Below are 24,289 nucleotides of genomic sequence, written 5' to 3'. Positions count from 1 at the left end.
AGAAATCTCAAATTTTATGGGAGGTCCTGTACATGAAAGGTTGCTTTCTTCTTGTTACTTTTGAAATTCTTTGGTTTTGGCTTTTGACAATTTGATTATAATGCTTCTTGCTGTGGACTTCTTTGGATTCCTCTTACTTGAGTCTGTTAAGTTTCCTGGAAATGGATGTCCATTTCCTTCCCTAGACTTGGGGAAATTGGGGCCATAAGTTTTTTTTTTTTATTAAATTCAGTATTCTGTGCTTGACAATATTCTGTGCCTTGACATTTGAAGCCATCAGGACCTCATATAGTATACTGGCAAGGTCTCCTCTCCACTCTTGTCCTGTCAAACAACCTTCCTTATCATAAAGACTAGGCATAGTGCCTTATTCATGAGAAGTAGGTTTCAGTTCCTTGACAGTCCATAGAATTACTCAAACAAAACAATAACACAGTCCTGTGGAAACCAGAACACTGTACAGTTTGTCTCCCATCATGGCAGGATCAGTGCTTTGTTCCTAGTGGAATAGACACTTAGTCTATTAGATATGGTTTTGCATTCCCTGCATACACTGCTTTTGCCAAAACTATCATCTGTGGATTTACCGAATGTTTTATCTACCATCATGGTATTCCATACAGCATTGCTTCTGGTCAGGGAACTCACTTCACAGCAAATGAAGAGTGAATGGGCTAACACATGGAATTCACTGGTCTTACCATTTCCCCACCATCCCGAAGCAGTTGCCTTGATAGAACAATTAATTGGCCTCTTAAAAACTCATTTATAGTGCCAGGCTAGATGGCAATACTTTGCAGGGTCAGTACAGTGTACTCCCAGAAGCTATATATGCTGTAAATCTGCCTTCAGTATATAGTGATGTTTCTCCCACAGCCAGGATTCACTGGTCCAGGAATCAAGGGGTGGAAGTGAAAGTAGTTCTGCTCACTATTAGCCATAGAGATTTGTCAAAAATTTTGCTTCTACTAGGAGACGGCAGTAATTCTACTGACCTGGAAATTGCTACTTTCAGATCCTCATGCCTCTCAATAGGCAAAAAAGGAGGACAGCATACTGGGTGGGGTGATTGATCCTGATTATTAAGGAGAAATTGGGCTGCTACTACACAATAGAGTTAAGGAAGAAAGGGTCCAGAACAGAGGAGATACCCTAAGACATAAAGGTGTGATTCAAGACATAAAGATGTCATTCATCCTGTGATTAAAGTCCATGGAAAATTATAATTCAGCTAGAACTAATGGCCCATTCAAAAATGAAAGTTTGGGTCACTTCATTTGGCAAAGAAAATACGGAATGGGTAGGGGAATAAGGTAGGTGTAAATACCAGATTCAGCCACATGACCAGTGAACTCCATATAACCAAAAAGGAACTACCACTTCCCTGCAAAGGAGTTGTATCATGTTAGGCAGAATGACTTTGTTGTTGTTTTTATTTGGAGATTAAGTATGGTTTAAGGAGATGTATATAGGTGTTGACAAGGGGTGGGCTGTGATAGATCTATGTGTTAACTTGGCTACACTGTAGTACCTAGTTATTTAATCAAACACAAATCTAGGTATTTGTGTGAAGGCATTTTGTGGATGGTAATTAACATCTACCATCAGTTGACTTTAAGTAGAGATTACTCTTTGAAAGTGTGGCTGAGCCTCATCCAGTGATTTCAAGGCCATAACAGCAAAAACCAAGGTTTCCCAGGTAAGTTATGTCCTAAGCATCATTTTTGTTTGTTTTTGCTTGTGTTCCCCTCTGGGAATCATGAGTTTGTTTTCTGTATCTGAGTCTGTTTCTGTTGTTGTTGTTCATTTGTGCCCCCAAGCATACCTCTCACTGGGTTTTCAGCCTCCTGGCTTGTCCTACAGATTCAGAACTGCTACCCGTGAATCATATGAGCCAATTCCTTAAAAAACACACATAAATCTATTGGTTCCGTTACTCTGGAGAATCCTAATACGCTGAAGTTTTTTTTGTTTTCTGTTTCATTTAGTTTCTATTATCTTTCATATTTTCTATGTTCTTTTTCCTTGAGCATTTACCTGTTATTTTTCTGACTTTCTGAGGGAAATGCTCATTTCCTCCAAATATTAGTGTCTAATGATGTCATCTTGGCTATTGATATCCCTTTAACATTTTAGTTCTCTGATATATATTGGGTTTAGTGTTACTCAGTTACAAACATTATTAGATTTACACTATGATTTCATTTCTGATGTGTTAATTAATAGAATTTTGTTTTCTAAGAGGTTTTTTATTATTTGTAATTTTATCGTATTTTGGTCTAAGAAAATGTTGTAAGGTCAGCTCCAATGTTTTGATTTTGGATTTTTGTTCATGTTTTATTTGATGATTTCCATTTTTCAACATAAGTTTTGTATCAAAACTGTATGATTTTCTAGAATTTCTGTGTTGGGGAGTGGGTATATACGTTAGCACAGTGTGTCCTATTCCAGGGAACCTGATGTTTTATTTAAGGGGAAAAACCCCTAAAGTTTTTACTTTACAATTTGTTATAGAAGAGCTAAAGTTAGCAATGGGAGGTTTCTAATATTTGTTGATTTCCCTCTATACCTTGAACATTCTACATGTTGTCTCACTTATTTCTTAAACAAAAAACCTAAATGGTAGATGTTATTATGACCAGTTTCAAGGGTGACAAATAATTGTCCTGTGGACAGAATAAATGTGAGTCGTGTGCTTGGCCTCCAATATCCTGGAGTCCTGTGACCGTTTGTGCCACCTTTTCTCTATCTGGACCATTTCTTCTGAGAGTTCTCAGCACACTTCAGTCTGATTCCTTCTGGAATGGAGCCAGGGACCCAGAGAGGGGGCAGTGCTGATTGCAAACCCTATCCCATCAGGAGACCCAGGAGTGAATAAATAGTGGCTTGCGAAGGAAACCAGAATCTTCCTACAAAAGACCCTCCGTTTTGTGCTCAGCTAGACCAACCATAGGCCAGAGCCTCCAGAAGATTTGGGGGATTTAATAGAAGAAAAAATTGTTTCCCATGTTTCCACCATTTTAAAAAAGGTGATTGGACTTTTTGTTCCCAAATGGAATAGAAGCAGCACCGCAGTTGCTTGGAATTGGGAAGATCCACGTTCTCTGTTCTGAACCTCCAAAACACACCACTACACAAACTTCCCTTGTGGCGTTCAGCTCTGCCCTGGTTGATATAAGGCCAGTGGACTTTATTAGAAATGTGGTGCTTATGGGGCCCTACACATTAATTTTTTTCTCCTTTGTAAAGTTTTGAGTTTATTTACAATTACTGAAGTGCTTATTGGTCTGAAAAGTTAGCACAAGAGCAGTTGTAGATCTTAAAAGTTCCTGAAAAAGAAACCAGGCCTAGATGGTTTCATTGGAGTAATTTACCCAGCATTTGGATTGGATGGATGGATGAATACCAATGCTGTGCAATCTGTTCCAGAAAAGAGGAATATTTCCTAACTTATTTCATGAGGCCAGTTCTACCCTGATACCCAAAGCAGACAATGTTAAAGTATAAAACGATAGACCAATATCTCATGAAGATGAATGCAAAAATCCTCAAAAACATTAGCAAATAGAACCCAACCATGTATAAAAAGAATGATACTATGAATTTAGTTTTCTTAGTGGTTATGTAAATACTCAGATTCTATCTATTTGATTTAGAGTTTTCAGATGTGTTTTTTGAGGAATTTGTCCACTTCAAAGATACATAGTTCATGACCGTAGTAAAAATTGTTCATAGCACTCCCTTGTTACCCTTTTGATGGCTATAGGATCTGTAGTAACAGATATCCTACTTTATTCCTGACTTTGATGATTTGTATTTATGCTCTAATTTTTGTCATTCGTACAAAAGGTTAGTCAAGTTTATTTTACTTTTTGGAGAACCGGCATTTTGTTCCCTCCATTATTCTTCTATGTGAACTACACTGATTTTTGTTTTTATTATTTCTGTCCATCTGCTTTCTTTGGGTTTACTTTGCTCCACTTTTTAAGCTCTTTAGTATAAACTTGTGTCACTGATTTGAGTCATTTTTGTATGTATAATGTGAACATTTAGTGCTATCAGTTTTCTTCTCATGGTGTTAGCTGCATCCCTTAATTTGCTATGTTGTATTTCATTTTCATTCACTGCAGTATATTTGTTAATTATTTCCTATGAAACATCTTCCTGTTTGACCATGGTTTAGTACTATGTTGTTAAATTTCAGAGTCTTTGTAAGTTTTCCTTTTGTCTCTGTTATTGATGTCTAGTTTGATTCCATTGTAGCTAAAGAATATACTCCTTATGGGGAGCCTGGGCAGGTCAGTCATTTAAGCATCTGACTTTTGGTTTCGGCTCAGGTCATGATCTCATGGTTTTGTGAGTTTGAGCCCCACATTGGGCTCCATGCTGACAATGTGGAGCCTGCTCGGGATTCTCTGTCTCCCTCTTTCTCTGCCCCTCTCCCGCTCACGCTGTGTCTCTCTCAAAATAAATAATAAATTAAAAAAAAAAAACTAAAAACAAAAGAAAAATACATGATTTCAATTATTTTAAATTTAGGTGTATCTTATGAGTCAGGATATGTATGGACTGTCTTGGTGAATGGTGTTTGAAAAACATTCTGTTGTTTTTGGATGGAATGATCTATATGTCAGATCCTAGTTCTTGATCATGGTGTTCAGGTTTACTGCATCCTTGCTGATATTTGTTCTGTAGTCCTCAGCTCCTGAGAGAGCAGTGTTGAAGTCCTCAATGATTATGATGAATTTTCTCAGTTTCTGTTTCAGCTCTATCAGTTTTTGCTTCATGCATTTTGTTATTTGGTTCATTCACATTTAGGATTGTTATACCTTCCTGATGGATTGATTCCTTTATTACTATATAACATCCCTCTTTGTCTCTAGTCAGTTTCTTTGCTGTGAAGTCTACTATATTTGATATTAATATGGGAACTTAATGCCTTTTAAAATTCATGGTTGCGTGGTTTTGTTTTGTTTTTTCTTTTGAATCCACCTTTGCAATCTTTGTCTTTTGATTAGCGTAATTAGAACCAATGTCTAGATAATAAAGTAATTGCTGCTATGTTAGGGCTTAAGTTGGCCATTTTATTACTGAATTAAAATTTGTTTTCTCTAGATCTTATTTTTCTGTATCTCTTTTATTGCTTTTCTGTGGGTTATTTGTTGTTTAAGATTCCATTTAGATCCATTCCTCATGTTTTTTAGTGTATCTCTTTGTATAATTTTCTTAGTGGTTCCTGTGGGTATTACAATACACATATGTGCCTTATCACAGTATATCAGTATATTATCACTTGGAGTGAAGTGTGAAAATGTTACTTTTGTTTAGGCCCCTTTATTACCGTCCCCACTTTTAAGTCATTGTCTAGAGTATCAAGTGATATTACAACTTACCACATTTGATTTTAAAAACCTGTGGGTGGAAGGATGCCAATTTATATAGTTCTATTTGTGTTCTTTCCATGATTTTTTCTTCCTTCCTGATGTGCCAGTGTTTCTTTTATCATTTTCTCTATTGAAGAATTTCCTTTTAGCCATTTTTCAAGGTCAGGTCTGCTAGCAGCAAATTCTTAGTTTTCTTTCCCTGGGAATGTGCTTAATTCTACCTTCATTTTTGAAGGATAGTTTTGGTAGATATTCACTCTGCAGTCAACAGTCTTCTTTTAGGACTTCGAAGAAAAATGTTGTGCCACCTGCCTGTGACCTCCGTGATTTCCTGAGAAATCTGCTCTCATTTGAATTGTTGTCCCCCTATGGGTAGTAAGTCATTTCTCTGGGGTTGCTTTCAAGATTTTTTTTTTCCTTTAGATTTCAAAATTTTAATTATGATGTCTTAGTGTAGATTTCTTAGGATTTGTTTTATTTAGTATTCATTTGGCTTCTTGAATCTGTATATTTATGTTTCTTGACAAATATGGGATATTTCTGGGCATTTCTTAAAAATATTTCTTCAAATATTTTCTCAATTCCACTTCTTTTCTTACTTTCTAGGACTTTGATGACACATGTTAGCTTTTTTTGTTTTTCTCCCAAAGATTCTGGCTCTTTTTCTCAGTCTTTTTTCTCCATTGTTCAGATGGGCTGAATTCAATTGATCTGCCCTCAAATTCTCCCCAATTCCATTTTCTGCCATAACAACTCTACCCTTAAGCCCGTCCAAATAGTTTTTAAATTTGTTGTCTAGTTTTTTTTTTTTAACGTTTATTCATTTTTGAGACAGAGACAGAGCATGAATGGGGGAGGGTCAGAGAGAGAGAGAGACACAGAATCTGAAACAGGCTCCAGGCTCTGAGCCATCAGCACAGAGCCCGATGCAGGGCTTGAACTCACGGACCGCAAGATCATGACCTGAGCTGAAGTCGGACGCTTAACCGACTGAGCCACCCAGGTGCCCGTTGTCTAGTTTTTAATTTAACAATTTCCCCTTCAACTTTGGTGTAACTTCTATTTTTTGTTGTTGCTGAGATAGTGTATTTTTTTCATTTGTTTCAAGAGAACTTGTGATTGCTTGAAGCATTTCTATGATGGCTGCCTCGATATCCCTGTCAGACAGTTCCATTGTCATGCTTATCTCAGTGTTGATGTCATTTGATTGTCTTTTCTCATTTAAGTTGTGTTTTCCTGGTTCTTAGAATGATGAGTAACTTTTTATTGCATTCTGTACATTTAGCTGTTAAGAAACTCCGGGTCCTCTCTAAACCTTTCCTTTAAACAGGGTGACCAGGCAGGCAGTCACCCTGCTTTAAAGGGTACCTCCCCAATTGCAGCCTACTTTTGTGGGCTCTGTTTGATCCAATGACAGTGTAGCTTTCAGAGTTCTTGCAATGCTATTTAGGTCTACTTGACTTATTTGGTACCACTATTCCTCCCACTTTTCACTGCTGGTATTAGAGTGTGGAAGGAGTTTCCCTCAAACGGGCTACTTGGTGTCTCCAGATAGAAGGGATGCTCTGGCCCCAAAGAAGAAAAAGCTTCACAGGTTGAGCTGCTAATGCGTCAGGATCCCCATGGTGTCTATCGGTAAGGGAGATGGGTCTCCAGATGTGGAGGAGGGTTTAGAAAGCAGCCATGTCCAGCTCCCCTCTCTCCTCAGCCGTTGAAAGGACCAGTATGCTTCTTGCATTCCACTTGAGGAAAGTGCAGCACTGCCCATTGCTTCCTGCTGGCTTCACACTCATGGGAAAGGAAAGGTCATGACCCTTAATGGCAGGGGTTGAGGGCCAGGTAGGAATTTGGGGGAGTCCAGAGAGCAGAGTGCTATGAACTGAATTCTCCCCAAAAGTCCTTGATGAAGTCTTTTCCCTAATGTGACAGTGTTTGGGTACAGGACCTAAGGAAGTAATGGAAGTTAAATGATGTAAGGATGAAGCCCTCATCTGCTAGGCCTGGCATCCTTATAAGAGTAAGAAACACCAGAGCTCACTCGCTTTCTGGCACACATACAGGGAAGGGAAATACCATGTGAGGAGAGCACACCATCTGCCAGCCAGGAGGTGAGGCTTCAGTCGGTCAGGGTGATCTTGGACTTCCTGTCTCTGGTTTTGTTATGGTAGCCCTGACAAAAGAATACAGTTTTGGTACTGAGAGTGGTGTGTTATCATAGTATATATGAAAAACTATGGAGGTGGTTTTAGAGCTGGGTGATGGGTAGAGGGTAGAAGAGCTTTGAGGTGCTTGGTAGAGAAAGCTGGGGTTGCTTGAAAGAGACTATGGTAGTAATAGGGGCATTAGAAGTGATTCTGCCCCAGCCTCAGACATAAATGTGGAACATTACTGGAAACTTAAGGAAAGGCATTCCTTGTTATTTATTTACATGTATATGGCAGCAAAGAATGTGGCCAAGTTGTGTCCCAGTGTTTGGTGCAAGGTAGAAATCTTAAGTAACAGAAGTGACAAATTCCTAGCAAAGTGATGGAAGGTGTAACCTGTTTCTTCTCATAGAAAAATGTGACAAGGGAGGTGAATCGAAGGAAGTGTTCGGCAAAAAGAAGCCAGAACTTGAAGATTTAGAGAATTCTCAGCCTGTCCATATTGCAAAATGAGAAAGCATGTTCTGGAGAAAATACCAGTGGTGTTGCTGGACAGTCATTTGATAGAGATTAGTTTGGAACCAGTCAACCCTCAGTGGAAACTGTGTGGCTCAGCTAAGGATATGTAGATGGGACACAGTGAAGGTCAGGTGTCGGACCTCTGTGGTGTTATCCACCAAGAGGAGGAAACAGTGACCCTCATGGTGAAATATATCAGGTCTGCCATCCCCACAGTGGGCTCAGAGGGTGAATGCCTCCATGGTCTCACAGGGACTGCATGCTGCTACAACAGCAGGACCAGAGGGCAGAGCATCCAACCAGAGAATTTTCTCAAGCCATAAAACGTAACAGAATTTGCTTGCTAGGTCATAAGATGTGCTTGAGACCCATCAATTTTTTCTTCTTTCCCCCTGTGGAAAGGAATGCAAATTCTACATCTGTGGTAACTGGTCTGGTTCACAGATTCACAGCTGGAGAGGAACTTTGCCTCAAAATGAAATATACCCCTAACCTCACCCACACTTGATTTACATGAGATTTTGGATAGAGTCAGTGCTGGAATGGGTCAGCACTTTGGGAGCTTTTAAGAATATGGATGTGAGGGGCGCCTGGGTGGCTCAGTGGGTTGGGCGTCTGACGTCGGCTCAGGTCATGATCTCGCGGTCTGTGAGTTTGAGCCCCGCATAGGGCTCTGTGCTGACAGCTCAGAGCCTGCAGCCTGTTTCAGATTCTGTGTCTCCCTCTCTCTCTGACATTCCCCCATTCATGCTCTGTCTCTCTCTGTCTCAAAAATGAATAAACGTTAAAAAAATTTTTTTAATATTCTGTGGATGTGAGAACATGAATTTTGGGGGTTTGGAGGACTGAGTATTATGGACTGAATTGTTCCAAATTCATACACTGAAGCCAGAACCCCCCAATGCAACCTTATTTGGTCATAGATTGGGGGCTCTAACCTAGTAAGTCTGGTATCCTTAGAAGAGGGGGAGACACCAGGAAAGAGCATGCACAAAGGCCATGTGAGGACACAGTAAGAAGGCAGGCATCTGCCAGCTGAGGAGAGAGGCTTCAGTAGAAACCAAACTACACACATTGATCCTGGACTTCAGTCCCAAGAACTGTGTGAAAACTGTTCTTCAGCCATCAAGTTTGTGGCGTTTTTTTAATGGCAGCTTTAGCAAATCAAAGCCATCGCTAGTACAGAAAATAAACCATAAATGAATGATCTTACAATCATTGAAAACACATTTTTTCCCCTCCACTGCATTTGAAGAAAGTGGAACATTTCCTAGTGCTTTCTGCCATCTTCACAACCGTGAGGAAAGGAAAGGTCAGGAGAGCAGCTCTTGAGGTGGGAGGCGATGGCCAGACTTGGTCCTCCTGTGTCTGTGGAGGTGAGACTTCTGGCTGAAGCCTCGGCCACACTCCCTGCACACATACGGCTTCTCCCCTGAGTGGGTGCGCTGGTGTCTGATGAGGGCCGACCGGAAGCCGAAGCCACGCCCACACTCACCGCACACGCACGGCTTCTCCCCTGAGTGTGTCCTCTGGTCAGAGGTGAAGTGAGACTTCTGGCCCAGTCCTTGCTCACACACTCTGTACACATCAGTCGCCTCCCCTGAGTGTGTCCTCTGGTGTCTGGTGAGAAGCGACTTGAAGCCAAAGGTACGTCCACACTCCGGGCACAGGTAAGGCTTCTCCCCTGTATGTGTCCTCTGGTGTCTGATGAGGGTAACCTTCTGGCCAAAGCCACGCCCACACTCAGGGCACAGGTAAGGCCTCTCCCCTGTATGTGTCCTCTGGTGTCCCATGAGGGAGACCTTCTGGCTAAAGCCGCGGCCACACTCAGGGCACAGGTAAGGCTTCTCCCCTGTGTGTGTCCTCTGGTGTCTGACAAGGGTGACCTTCTGGCGAAAGCCATGCCCACATTCAGCACAGATATAAGGCTTCTCCCCTGAGTGTGTGACTTGGTGACTGAGGAGCAGTGCCTGCTGCCTGAAACCACGCCCACACTCAAGGCACAAGAAGGGTCTTTCACTCGAATGTGAGCTTCGGTGTTGGAGGAGCGATGCCTTCTGGCAAAAGCCTCTCCCACACTCGGGACACACAAAGGGCTTCTCCTCCAAGTGTGTCCTCTGGTGCAGGATCAGGGCGATCTTTTGGCGAAAGCCTCGCCCACATTCCTGACATTCGAAGGGCCTCTCCCCAGAGTGTATCCTCTTGTGGTTGGTAAGTGAGGACGTGTACCTGAAGTGGCGGCCACACTCCCGACACACATAAGGCTTCTCCCCTGAGTGTTTCCTCTGGTGGATGGTGAGGGAGGACTTGCGGCCAAAGCCTCGCCCGCACTCCCTACAGCTGTAAGGCTTTTCTCCTGAGTGTGTCCTTTGGTGCTTGGTGAGGTCTGACCTCTGGCAGAAGCCTCTGCCACATTCGGGACATACGTGATGTTTCTGGAGGCTTAAGAGACTGGATTTGGGACCAAGTCCCAGTCTGTACTTCCCACACATGGCTGCTCCAGATGCTGAAAGGTCTGCTTCTTCAGGACCCATCCCCTGGTCTACTCCCCCAGCTCTTTTGCCTTCTACCCAGTCTACTGGCCGACCCTGAGAGGATCTGAAGAGCACCCGGGAAACCCCACTCAGCGCAAGTCTCCCTTCTATCTCTTCCTCATCTCCTTGTTCACTTGAGCAGCTTGGAGCTTCCGTTGAGATGGGGCTTCCTGCATATGAGCTTGGGAAGATCTGAGGAAGGTGACCGCACAGCACGTACTGTTGAAGGAACTGTGGACTGGAAAAGGCCACCGGGCAGGAAGGGACACATGGCTGGAATTCTGTTCCTGGTTCTGCTGGAGAGAAAATGTTGGTCAGAATCACTACAGGCACCTTGTGAAAGGTTGGTTGTACCTGCCCAGCAGTCATTGCTCCGATGTTCTCACAACCAAGACTTCCTTTACATACCTACTTTCCATCCTTTGCTGACACATTATTGCATATCTTACTACAACACAGAAGATACACATGATGAGGCAGCTCTAACACCAGCCCAGCTCTATAAACTGCTGCCATTAGAGTTACACATTTCCACCAGTACGGTTCACTTGCAAGACATCATCAATGCTAATGCAGACGTTAATCCACAAATGTATATATGCTTCCACTAAGAAACAACGTGACTCATGGGGGCAGGGAGCGCAAGATGGTGGAGCAGGAGGACCTCAGCTCACCCCATCCCATGTTTACAACTAGGTGTCACTCACATCCACATCAGTAAACTGGAGAGTGATCTGGCAGAACAGACTCCACAACTCAACAGAGAGCAGCCACCTCTGAGAGATTGTGAAGGACAGAAACGGTCGTCAGGAGCTGCCCAAAAGGAGCAATGAGGAGCTGTGGTCATGGGGATGGGAAGCCCACACAGAAAAAGGAAATCCCCATAGCATCCTGCCTGGAAAACCAGAGGAGCTGAATTCTGTGAGTTTGTATACCCAGTGGGATTTGGAGCCTAGAGCTTTAAAAGTCAACCACTTCAGCACTGGGTGAGTGATAACCAGGGCCTGCCCCTAAAGTGCAGCCCAAGGAGAGTCAACACAGAAGCGACAGCTTGCACAACAGGAGGGAGATCTGTTTATGCTGATTTTGGAGTGTGCTGAGGAGACTTCTCTGGGAACAAAGGAACTGGCAGGTGACATTTTCCTTCCCCCACTCCCCCAGCATAAACACAGGGCCACCTGTGGGAAGTGGGGCTGCACGGACACTTGCTAGCACTGTGCCATGTCCATGTATTCTCCTGAGGACTTGCTCATCCTGCTGGCCTTGGCCCTGGGCTTATCACAAATTCTTTTAATACCCTGTGTGCCATGGCCCTCTGGCCTGCATTTCTTTGGGGGATCTGGTTTAGGATTAGCAGCTCAGTGCAAATTTTGCTAATGTAGTGTACATGCCCTGCCCAGTTCCTGCAGAACCCCAGGTCACAGCCACTCCTGTGCTCTGCACCCCTGGCTGTTGCCTTGCTTTGGGGGATTAGCCTAGGACACATGGCTCAATGCAAATTTTGTTAACATCATACATGCCATGACCGTCTATCACATGTCAACTGCCATGTGCCCGTTGTTGCCACCTCAGCCGCTTGCGTTACCCCTCGCCACTGCCAATGTGCACCACGCTCCTAGCCACCACCGTGCTTTATGGCATCTATAGCCTAGGACTAGTGGCTCAATGCAAATCTTGCTAATACTGCCATCCCACTCTTGAGCCCTCGTACGGTCACTCCACTTTGAGAGCCAGCCTGATTCAGTCTCCCTAACGCCACAGAGCAGGCACAGCCCATAACAGGCAGAATGAGTGAAGTCTGCACTGAAAAGAAAAGCTACTCAGACACAATAGTAGGATGCAAGCAACACACATAGGAGACACCCCTGAAGCGCCAGCTCCTGGTGAACAGGGGACACTACAGGACCTCTTCTTCATAGAACCACTGCTTTCAAGAGCAAGAGACATTGCAGACTTTCCTAACACATAGAAACAGACAAGATGAGACAGAGGAATATGTCCCAAATGAAAGACCATGATAAAAACACAGTAGGAGAGCTAAGAGAATTTAAATTAATGACCATAAAGATACTCACTGGACTTGAGCAAAGAATGGAGGACATCAGTGAGATTCTTAACACAGAGATAAAAAATAACGTATCAGAGATGAAGAACTCCATAAATGAAACCAGAAATACAACAGATGGAATAGGCAACAGGAAGGAAAGGAATATATCAGCGACCTGGAGGATAGAGTAATGAAAAGCACTCAAGCTGAGCAAAAGAGAGACAAATACTCCATAATGAGAATAGCATTAGGGAAGTCAGCGACACCATCAAGCATAGTAACATTCACATTATAGGGATCCCAGAAGAAGGGGGGGGGGACAGAAAATGTATATGAAGAAATAATAGCTGAAAATTTCCTAAATCGGGAGGGAAACAAATCCAGATTCAGGAGGCACAGAGATCCCTCAACAAAATCAACCCAAGGAGGTCTGCACCAAGACACATAGCAATTAAAACGGCAAGAAACAGTGGTAAAGAATTTAGAGACTGCAAGAGAAAAGAGGACAGGTACGTGGGGAAACTCCATAAGGCTGTTAGATTTTTTAGCAGAAACTTGCTGGCCAGAAGGGGTTGACATGATGTACTCAAAATGCTAAAAGGGAAATATCTGCAGCCAAGAATACTCTATCCAGCAAGGCCATCATTCAGAATAGAAGAGAACAAGAATTTCCCAGACAAACACTATAGGAGTTTGTGACCACTAAACCAGACCTGCAAGAAATGTTAAAGGGAATTCTTTCAGTGGAAAGGAAAGTTGATAAGTGAGAGTGTGAAAAGTAGACACAAAAATAGTAAGAATAAGTATTTCTGTAAAAAAATCAGTCAAGACATTCATAAAAGGATATAAAATGGGACACCATATATCTAAAACATGGAGGGAAGAAGTAAAGAATGAGTTTAACATTGAGCAGCCCTCAGCTTAACACAGACTGCTACAGATGCAGAAAATGTTAGATATAAACTGAATGGTAACCACAAAAAAAAAAGTAATAGATAAGCAAAACATAAAGAATCTAAATATATCACTAAAGAAAACCAACAAACCACAAAAGAATCAGAAAACTACAAATATAACCGCAAAACAAGTAACAAAATGGCAATACATAACTATCAATAATTACTTTCAATGTAAATGGAATAAATGCTCCAATCAAAAGAATGACAGAAGGGTGACAGAATACATTAAAAAAAAACAACAACCCATCTATATGCTGCCTACAAAAGGCTCATTTCAGACCTGGAGACACATGAAGATTCAAAGTGAAGGGATAGAGAATATCATGCAAATGGATGTCGAAAGCTTGGGGTAGCAGTACTTATATCAGACAAAATAGACTATAAAACAAAGTCTGTAAAAAGACAAGTACACTATATAATAATAAAAGGGACAATCCAACAAGATCTAGCAACTGTAAATAGTTATGCACCCAATATGGCAACACCCGACTATGTAAAACAGTTAATAACAAACATAAAGGAACTATGTTATAGTAATACAATAACAGAAGGGGACTTTAACATCCCACTTACATCAATGGACAGATCATCCAAACACAGAAAAGCAACAAGGAAAACAGTGGCTTTGAATGACACATGGGAACAGATGGATTTAACATATGTTCAGAACATTCCACCCTAAAACAAGATAGAATACACATTCTTTTCAAGTGCACATGGAATGTTCTCCAAAATAGATCACATATTATGCTACAAAACAAGTCTCAACAAATTTAAAAAGATTGACGTCATACCGTGCATTTTTCTCAACCACAACCCTATGAAACTAAAAATCAACCATAAGAAAAAATCTGGAAAGACCACAAATACATGAGGGTTAAATACTATGCTACTAAACAATAAGTGGGTCAACCAAGAAATCAAAGAATAAATCAAAGAGTACATGGAACCAAATGAAAGTGAAAACACAATGGTCCAAAAACTTTAGGAATGCAGCAAGAGTTGTTCTAAGAGGGAAGTTTATAATACATCAAGAAGCAAGAAAAATCTCAAACAACCTAATCTTACACCTGAAGGAGCTAGAAAAAGAACAACCAAAACCCAAAACCAGCAGAGGGAAGGAAAGAATAAAAATTAGAGCAGAAATAAATGATACAGAAACTAAAAGAACAGTGAAACCAGGAGCTGGTTCTTTGAAAACATCAAGAAAACTGAAAAGGTTCTAGTCAAACTCATCAAAAAAAAAAAAATCAAAAAATCATAAGTTGGAGAAATAGTAACCAACAAATAACACAAACTGTAAGAGAATGTTATGAAAAACTACATGCCAACAAGTTAGACAACCTAGAAGAAACAGATAAATTCCTAGAAACATATAACCTACCAAAACTGAAGCAGGAAGAAATAGAAAATCTGAAGAGACCAATTATCAGCAAGGAGATTGAAATCAATAATCAAAAACTTCCAACAAACAGAAGTCCAGGACCAGATGGCTTCACAGGCAAATTCTACCATACATTTAAAGAAGAGTTAACCTATTCTCGAATTCATTTTGGGAGGCCAGTATACCCGATAGCAAAACCAGATAAAGACACCACCAAAGAGAAGAACTACAGGCCAATATCTCTGATGAACATAGATGCAAAAATCCTTCACAAAGTACTAGCAAAGAGAATCCAACAATACATTTAAAAAATCATTCACCAAGATCAAGTGATTTATTCCCAGGATTCACAGGTGATTCAGTATTTGCAAATCAATCAATTTGATACATCACATCAATAAGAGAAAGTATAAAAATCATATTTCAGTAGACACAGAAAAATTATCTGTAAAAGTAAAGCATCCATCCATAATAAAAACCCTCAACAAAGTAGGTTTAGAGGGAATATAACATAATAAAGGCCATATATAAAAAACCCACAGTAAACATCATCCTTAATGGGGTAAAAACTGTTTTCCCCCTAAGGTCAGGAACAAAACAAGAATGTCCACTCTCACCACTTTTATTCAACAAAACATTGGAAGTACTAGCCACAGTAATTAGACAACATACAGAAAAGGAATTCAAATTGGTAAGGAAGAAATAAAGCTTTTACTACTTACCAATTTGAATTCCTTTTCTGTATGTTGTCTAATAACATAGGTGACAGGAGAGTATACATAGAAAACCCTAAGGACTCCACCAAAAAGCTACTAGAACTGATAAAGGAATTCAGTGAAGTTGCAGGATACAAAAGCAATGTGCAGAAATCTGTTGCATTTCTATACACCAATAGTGAAACAGCAGAAAGAGAAATTAAGAAAACCATCCTATTTACAATTGCACCAAAAGCAGTAAAATACCTAGGAATAAACTTGAGAGGTGCCTGAAAACTATAAAGCTAATATAAGAATTTTATATTATTCTATAAACTATATTTATAAAAAACTATAAACTATAAAAAACTATTAAAAACTATAAAAAACTTTATAAACTATAAAACTAATATAAGAAATTAAAGACAACATAAGGAAATGAAAAAAACATTCCATGCTCACAGACTGGAAGAACAAATACTGTCAAAATGTCTATACTACCCAAAGCAATCTACACATTTAATGCAATACCTATCAAATACCAACAGCAACAATCCTAAAATTTATATGGAACCACAAAAGACCCCAAATTTTATGAGAAACTGATCTTAAAATTTAAGTGGAAATGCAGAGAGCAGTCTTTAAAAAGAAAAATTAGGGGTACCTGGGTGGCTCCACTGGTTGAGCATCTGACTCTTGATTTTGGCTTGGATTTTGGCCCAGGGTCATGGGATCAAGCCCCATGTCAGGGGGTGGGGGAGGAGGGGGTTGAGCATGGACCCTGCTTGGAATCTCACTCTCTCTAAAATAAAAGAAAAAAGAAAAAAAAAAAGAAAAACTTCTACCTGACTTAGAGAGGGAGAGTACTTCCACTACCTGACTTTAAGACTTCTGATGGTCCTACAGTAATACAGTGTGGTTTGTTTAAGGATAGGGCTATTCTATTGAAGAAATAGAACTGAAAGTGTAAAACAGACCCACACTTAGCCATTGGATTTTCAACAAAGCAATTCAATGAGGGGAAGGCAAGTCTTTTCAGCAATTGATGCTAGAGCCACTGGGTATCCATATGAAAGAGTAAAATCTTGATTCCTGCCTGACACCATATACAAAAGTTACTTCAAGGTGGATCATGGACTTAAAAGCTAAAACTATATAGCATTTAGAAAATATAAATTATCTTCATGACAATAAAAATTTTAAAGGAGAAAAATTAGACTTCCTCAAAATTAAACATCTGCTTATCAAAAGTAACTTTAAAAAATGAACAGAAAGGTTTCAGACTAAGAAAATGTTTGCAAAATGTACATATGACAAATTGGTATCCAGGATTAATAAAGAATTCATAGAACTCAACAATTTTAAAATGCAATAAACTGGAAGAAGATTTAATAAATACTTCACAAAGTAAGATATAGAATAAGGCACAAAGAAAGTGCTCAACACTTAACCATCAGGGAAATGGAAATTAAAGATCCCATGAGAAACCACTACATATCCATCACAGATAAGGTGAAAACTGTGGGGGAAGTTGTGAGACAAATGTCACTCTCTTCTTATGTGTTCATGGAAGTGAAATATGGTACAGCCAGTTTGGAAAATAGTCATTTCTCATAATACTGCATATAGTGTAACCCTGTGACCCAGTGTATCAAATTGAATGGTATCCCACCAAAATTCATTTCTACCTATAGGACTTCTTTTGAAATCCGGTTTTTGCAGATGTGATCAAGTTAAGATGGGTCATACCAAATTAGGGTGAGCCTTAATCCAATGACTGGTGTCCTTACAAGGAGATAGACTTAGATACAGAGATGCATAGAAGGAAGAAGGCTGTGTGGTCACAAGGCATGGATTGGACTGACAAAGCAACAAGCCAAGGAATGATTGCCAGCAACCACCAGAAGCCAGGAGAGGTGAGGAACAGATTCTCCCTCCAAACCTCCAAAAGGAACCAACCCTGCCAGCAGGTTGATTTTGGACTTCTAACTTCTGAACTGTGAGAATAGATTTCTTTTGTTTTAGCCTTTCAGTTTGTGGTAAATTGTTACAGCAACCCTAAGAAACTAATACACCTGGCATTACTCTAGGTCTTTATCCAAAGGAAATGAAAACATAGGCTTACCAAAACAAAAAACCTAGCATAAGATTACTAATAGCAGCTTTTTCACAATAACTAAGGACTAGAAACCATCAAGGTGTCTGCCAAGGAGAAAGGATAAATAGTTGTATATTCACATGATGGGAAGCCACGCAGCATTAAAAAGGAACAGGTTACTAATGTATGCAACAACATGGATGAAGTTCAAAACCTTTGTACTGGGTGAAGAAGCCTACACAAAAGAATACGTATCATTCCATTCGTGCAAAATTGTATAGTGGGCAAAATTAATCCATGATGAAATAAAATCAAGACCAGAGGTACCTCTGAGGGTTAGGGTGGGAGTTTACTGGAATGGGCCATAAGGAACTATCTGGAATGCTAATAATCTGTATTTTGATAAAGTTTGAATTGTAGAGATAGACACATTGTTTGAACTCTAGCAAACTTAAGAATTTGCATTTCCTGTAAGTAAATTCTATCTGAAAAGAAGAAATACACTAGGTAATGATACACATCTACCCATTGCTCCTGTGGTCAGCCACCTTACATGACTCTGCTTAGCTGAGAAGAACTACCAGGGATTACCCTCTTAAAATGCAGTGTCTGAAGATGCTTAGCTGGACACCCTAGACCTGAGTCCGTGGGCCCTTGCCTGCCAACCACTCACTGAGCCAACCTAGGAAGAGATGGTCTCTTTCCCCTCACTTGTTAGACCATCTTTGCCAGATCCATTCAGTGGTCAGATCAGATCTTAACACACACACACACACCTGCCAACCACTTTTGGATAGAGATCGTCTGGGAAGAATGAACAGAGATGCAAGGACATGCCACAAAGACCTTGCAAAATGACAGCAACAGCCACCCATAACCAGAGGCCTCATAAGCTCTTTACCCACAGGGAGAACACCAGTCTCTTTTCCAAGGAAACTAAATCCTTTATACAGTGCACAGACTCAGATATGCCCAGCTCTCCATGAGAGGAACTGCTTGCACTAAACCCCTCACTCTTACTAACCAAGGAGATATTTCTAGAAATCTGTCAGAATGGCCAAAATAAAAAATAGGGCTAATACCAGATACTGGCAAGAATGTGGAGAAACAATCATGCAGATGTTGCTAGTGGGAAGATAAAATGGTGTAACCATTCTAGACATGGCTATGGTGGTTTTTAACAAAACTAAACATTTATTTACTATATGACTCAGCAACTGCACTCTTCAGCATTTATCCCAGAAATAAGGCCTTAGGTTCACACAAAAACCCGTATAGAAATGTTGAAAGCACCTTCATCTATAAAAGCCCCAAACTGTAAACAACTGAAATATCCTTCAGTGGGTGAATGGTTTAACAAACTGTGGTACATTCATACTATGGAATACTAGTCAGCAATAAAAGGAATGAAGTATTGGTACATGCTACAGTTTGGATGGATCACAAGAGAATTATGCTGAATGAAAAAAGGCAATCCCAAAATGTTAACATACTATATGATTTCTTTTATATAACATTCTTGAAATGACAATTCATAGAGAAAGAGAACAGATTAGTAGTTGCCAGACAGGGCAGGGGAGGAGGGAGAGAGTTGGCTGTGGCTATAAAAGAGCAGCACAAGGGATCCCTGTGATGGAACTATTCTGGATCTTTGGATATACTGGCAGTTACAGGAATGTACATGGGATAAAATTTCATAGATCTAAACAAACGTATACCCACACATACAAAAGAGTGAAGGTAAAACTGGTGAAACCTGAATAAGGTCAGTGCATTATGTTAACAAAAATACAAGCCTGATTTAACAAGGGGAAAAAAAAAAAAAAAAACGCCTTTCACCTCATATGTGGAATTTAAGACACAAAACAGATGAACATAGGGGAAGGAAGAAAAAAAAAAAAGAGGGAGGCAAACCATCAGAGACTATTAACTTTAGGAAACAAACTGAGAGTTACCAGAGGGGAGGTAGGTGGGAGATGGACTAAATGGGTGGATATTGAGGGCACTTGTAATGAGAACTGGGTATTAGATATAAGTGATGTATCACTAAATTCTCCTGAAACCAATATTACCCTATATGTTAACTAACTAGAATTTAAATAAACTTGAAACATAGAAAAAAAGGACTGCACTTGTCAAGAATGACACATGGAATTGTTTTGAATCACTCTATTGTACACCTGAAACTAATGTAACACTGTATGTTAACTAAAATTAAAAACTTTATAAAAGACTAAAAAAAAAAAAAATAGATCATAAATGATCACCTCAAAAGATGCCCAGAAAACATTTAACAAAATCCAACATCTATTCCCAATAAAAACTCTTAGCAAAGAAGGAACAGAAGTTTGTTGTGCTCATAAAGGGCAGCTATAAAACTTACACTTAGGAGAAAGCATTCCCCCATAAGATCAGGAACAAGGAAAGGATGTCCACTCTCACCATTTAAATTGATCATTGCACTGGATGTTCTCGCCTGTGCAATGTGGCAAGAAAAAGAAAGACATACTGAATGTAAAGAAGTAAAACTATACTTATTCACAAATAACATAATCATCTATTAGAAAATCCTATAGAATTTGACAAAAGCTACTAGAACTAAAAAGTAAGTATGCAAGTTTACCAGATACAAGATGATTATCCATAAGTTAATTGTGTTTCTCTGTACTTTCAACAATTGAAAACAATGTGAAAATAGCTTCTGTGGTATAAAAAAATACGAAATATAGAGGGATAAATCTGAGTAGAAATGCATAAGACCTCTGTACTAAAAATTCTAAAACAAGGCTGACAAAAATTAAAAGAACTCCCATAAAAATGGATATACTGTGTTCACATATTGGGTGATGCAGTGTTATTTCCATGTAAATTCTCTCCAAAATGAGGTAGATTTAATTCATTCCAAATCAGAATCCCAAGTAGGGTGTGTGTGTGTGTGTGTGTGTGTGTGTGTGTGAAAATTGCTATTCTAAATCCATATGGAAATTCAAAGAACCTAGAATAATTAAAACAACTTGAAGAAGAAAAAAACGTTGGAAATTTATATTGTCTGAACTCCAGACTTATAAGGCTAATCAAGACTGTGTGGTATTGGCATCAAGGTAGAAAAAGGAGTGAAAAAAAAAAAATAGAATCCAAATATAGACCCATACACATTTGGTCAATTCATTCACCACAAAGGTAAATAGGCGATTCAATAAACAACAGGTTGCCTTTTCAATAAATGGTGCTGGAAAATTTAGGTATTTGTATGCAAAAATAAATGTACTTAAATCCAGAGGTGGTACCAAGTATAAAAATTTATTCACAATAGATTATAGAGCTGAATATAAAATAAAAATTGTAACACTTCTAAAAGGAAAAAAAAATGAAAATCTCTTTCACCTTAAGTCAGGCAAATATTTCTTAAACACACTACCAAAAGTGAAATTTGTGAGACAAAAACTTGGACTTCATCAAAATTAGGAATTTCTCTTTGAAAGACTATTAAAAGATTGAAAAGGTGGGGCACCTGGGTGGTTCAGTCAGTTAAGTGTCCAACTCTTGATTTCAGCTCAGGTCATGAGCTCACAGTTCATGAGATTCAGCCACATGTCCAGCTCTGTGCTGACAGCACAGAACCTGCTTGGGATTCTCTCTCCCCCTCCCCTTGCACACTCTCTCTCTCTCAAAATAAAGAAAAGAAAAGGAAGCCATAGGGAAAATATCTGTAAATCAAACATCTGACAATGACCTTCTATACAGAATATATGAAGAACTTTCAGAACTCAGTAACAAAAATATAAGAAAACAATTTTTTTTAATGGGCAAAAGATTCAAAGAGACATTTTACCAAAGATGTACAGATGGCAAATAAGCATATGAAAACATCATCATCAGCCACTAGGAAACTGTCAGGCAAAACCACAGATGCCACTACACAGCTGTGCAAATGTCTAAAATGAAAACAATACCAGGGTGCCTGAGTGGCTCAGTCGGTTGGGTGGCTCAGTAGGTTGAGTGTCCGACTTTTGATTTCAGCTCAGATCATGATCCCAGGGTGGTAGGATCGAGCCCTGCATCCACACTGAGCATGGAGCCTGCTTAAGATTCTCTCTCCGTCTGCCCCTCTCCCCCCCTTCACATGTGCTCACTCTCTCCCTCTTTCTCGCAAAAATAAGAAACTTTTCATTTCTTTGCCAAGTTTTGGCAAAGATGTGGAGCATCGGGAACCCTCATACCTTGCTGGTGGGAATGTGAATAGCGTAGCCACTTTGGAAAATAGCTTTTGAATACTGTAAAAAGTTAAATATACACTATATCCTATAACCCAGCCATTCCCAGTTCCGGGTATTTATCCAAGAGAAATAAAAGACTTGTCATGAACATCCATGCTGATTTTACTTGTATTAGTCAAAACTGGAGACGACTCAAATGTCTTTCAGTAGATGAATGGTTAAATGAATTGTGCTATCTATGTAATGGAATACTATCCAGCAGTAAAAAGAAATGAACTATGATACAAACAGCATTATGGATGAAATTAAAAATAACTGTTGAGTGAAAGAATCTGGTATACATTCTATATATTTAACTTACATTAATTCTGGAAAATGTGAGCAAATCTATGATAGCAGAGCAGTGGGTACCTGAGTCTGCGGAGGAGGGAAAGACAAAAGGATAGGAGATAGGGACTATAATGAGGCACAAGGAAACTTTGAGGTGACAGTTAGGCTTGGTATTTGGATTGTAGCAGTGATTCCATAGCGGTAGCCAAATTTTACACTTAAAAACTAAAGTATTTATCCCTAAACTATTATACCATAATATACCATAATACATTTTATATTATACCATTATCATAGCTTATATAATAGTTTCTCTTTAAAAAAAAAAAGACAAAAGCACTGATTTCTGATTTTGCTATAAAGTACAAGTCTAGATATATGGTTGTATTTAGAAACAAAATGCCAGGAATGTTGAAAACAAAAGAATAAAAAAAAATCAGGAAAAAATTTATTCTTACCTCCAGTCATTCACATAAAATTAATTCCCACTGGATTAAAGACCTACATGTTCCCAGAATTTATATGGAATTTCTACAAATCAATAACAGAAACAGCCCAAATGAAAAGGAGGGAAACCCCATGAACAGACAAATCACAGAAGAGGTAAATGACCAAACAACATAGGAAGAGATACTCATGTTCCCTGAAAAGCAAAGCTCCTCTGAGATTCAAAGCAAAGGGAAGAAGTCTGACAATACTTAGTATTGGTGAGGATGTGTGGGACAAGAACCTCTGAGATTCACTGCAAAGGGAAGAAATGTGACAATACCCAGTATTGGTGAGGATGTGGGACAAGAACCTCTAGGCTGGAAAAATTCTTGCCCCTGTTTGTATGGAAGTAACAGGAGTATGTAGATAGCATTATTTAATAGCCAAAATTGGAAATAAGTGTCCAAAAGAAGGGAACTGGTAATGTGTTTTAACAGGATACTCACACAAAGTCAGTGAAAAAGCATGTTCCAGAAGGATGTGTACAGGACAATACTATGTGCAGAGTTTACAAACATGCAAAACAACACTATATGGTTGAAGGACCCATCGAATGGGGAAAAAGAAAAAGGGCACATGAGAATGCTAATGCACAAACTGGATTCTTGGCTGGGGTGGAAGAGCAGGACACAACAGGGAAGGTGTGGGGGCTGTTAACTGGTGTTCTAACATCTATTTCTTAGGCTGCAGGGAAGGCACACAGGCACTCATATAATTCTACACACCCTGTTGTAATCTTAAATAATCCATCATAAAAGAAGCAGGCTTATGGGAATTTATGGAGTAAAACCAATGCACTAAGAAATTCACATGTTATAAAAAAAACTAGATAGTGTCTCCCAGAGACAGCAGACTTAGTCTCAGAAGGCAAGTGCTATGCAGAATATCAGGCCAACCAACAAAAGCCCAAGAACAAGGAGATCCTAGAACTGGAAAAGGTGCTGGAAAAGAGACACCACATGAACAGAATGAGCCTGCAGAGGGGAGGGGAGGACGGCCAGGGTAGCCCTCTCTGGGTAAGCAGGATATCATGGAAGGGGGGCCCAAAGAAGAGCCCTCCCCAGGAGTTCATAAGCACTCCTTCCTCATCTGCTAAGCACCTCACTGCCTGGTCTCCTCACCAGCCCACTGCTTCCCACTCACCTGGACAAAGGTCCAGAAGACATTCGCTCTCCTCTCTCCAGGGCTCATCCCCTTGCTCCAGCTGGGTGATGAGTTTGGGTTTGGAAAAGGCAATTCCTACTCACAGGGAAAGAAACCAAGGTGACCCTGGGTTAGTGGTTTAAAAGGCTATGGCAGAACTCAGAGTCAGCAGGGGAATGCAATAACCCAGAAAGCTGGGGGGGGGGGGGGGGGCGGTGGCAGTGCGCAAAGGCTCTCTGAGTGCTGAGAAAGGATGACTAAGGGGAGGGGGAGTCCCAGATCTAAAGTCTCCCCTGTGGTTAACTGAATACCACTATTCCCAAATTTGAGGCAAGATCACTTTGGA

General features: G+C 40.0%; 1 protein-coding gene across 2 annotated transcripts in view; it reads right to left on the bottom strand.

Annotated features, from left to right (window-relative positions):
* Positions 1–8,864: 8,864 nt before the first annotated feature.
* ZNF169 (zinc finger protein 169) overlaps positions 8,865–24,289 on the bottom strand; it is a 47,356-nt gene continuing 31,931 nt past the window's right edge. Inside the window, exons 8-9 of one of the 2 annotated variants that reach the window (XM_047100735.1) lie at positions 23,944–24,039; positions 8,865–10,874 (exon numbers count right to left, since the gene is read on the bottom strand). In XM_047100735.1, the coding sequence (XP_046956691.1) occupies positions 9,361–10,874; positions 23,944–24,039 (1,610 nt within the window). In that variant the 3' untranslated portion in view covers positions 8,865–9,360. Of the gene's footprint in view, positions 10,878–20,147; positions 20,200–23,943; positions 24,040–24,289 lie in introns of those variants that run through there. The other variant, XM_047100742.1, reaches the window with a different exon arrangement.

The sequence above is a fragment of the Lynx rufus genome, unplaced genomic scaffold (assembly GCF_022079265.1).
Source record: "Lynx rufus isolate CCGP_SWC_20201006 ecotype Redwood Valley unplaced genomic scaffold, mLynRuf1.p SCAF_10, whole genome shotgun sequence".
Classification (NCBI taxonomy): Eukaryota; Metazoa; Chordata; class Mammalia; order Carnivora; family Felidae; genus Lynx; species Lynx rufus.
This window is presented reverse-complemented; position numbering and strand designations above follow the sequence as displayed.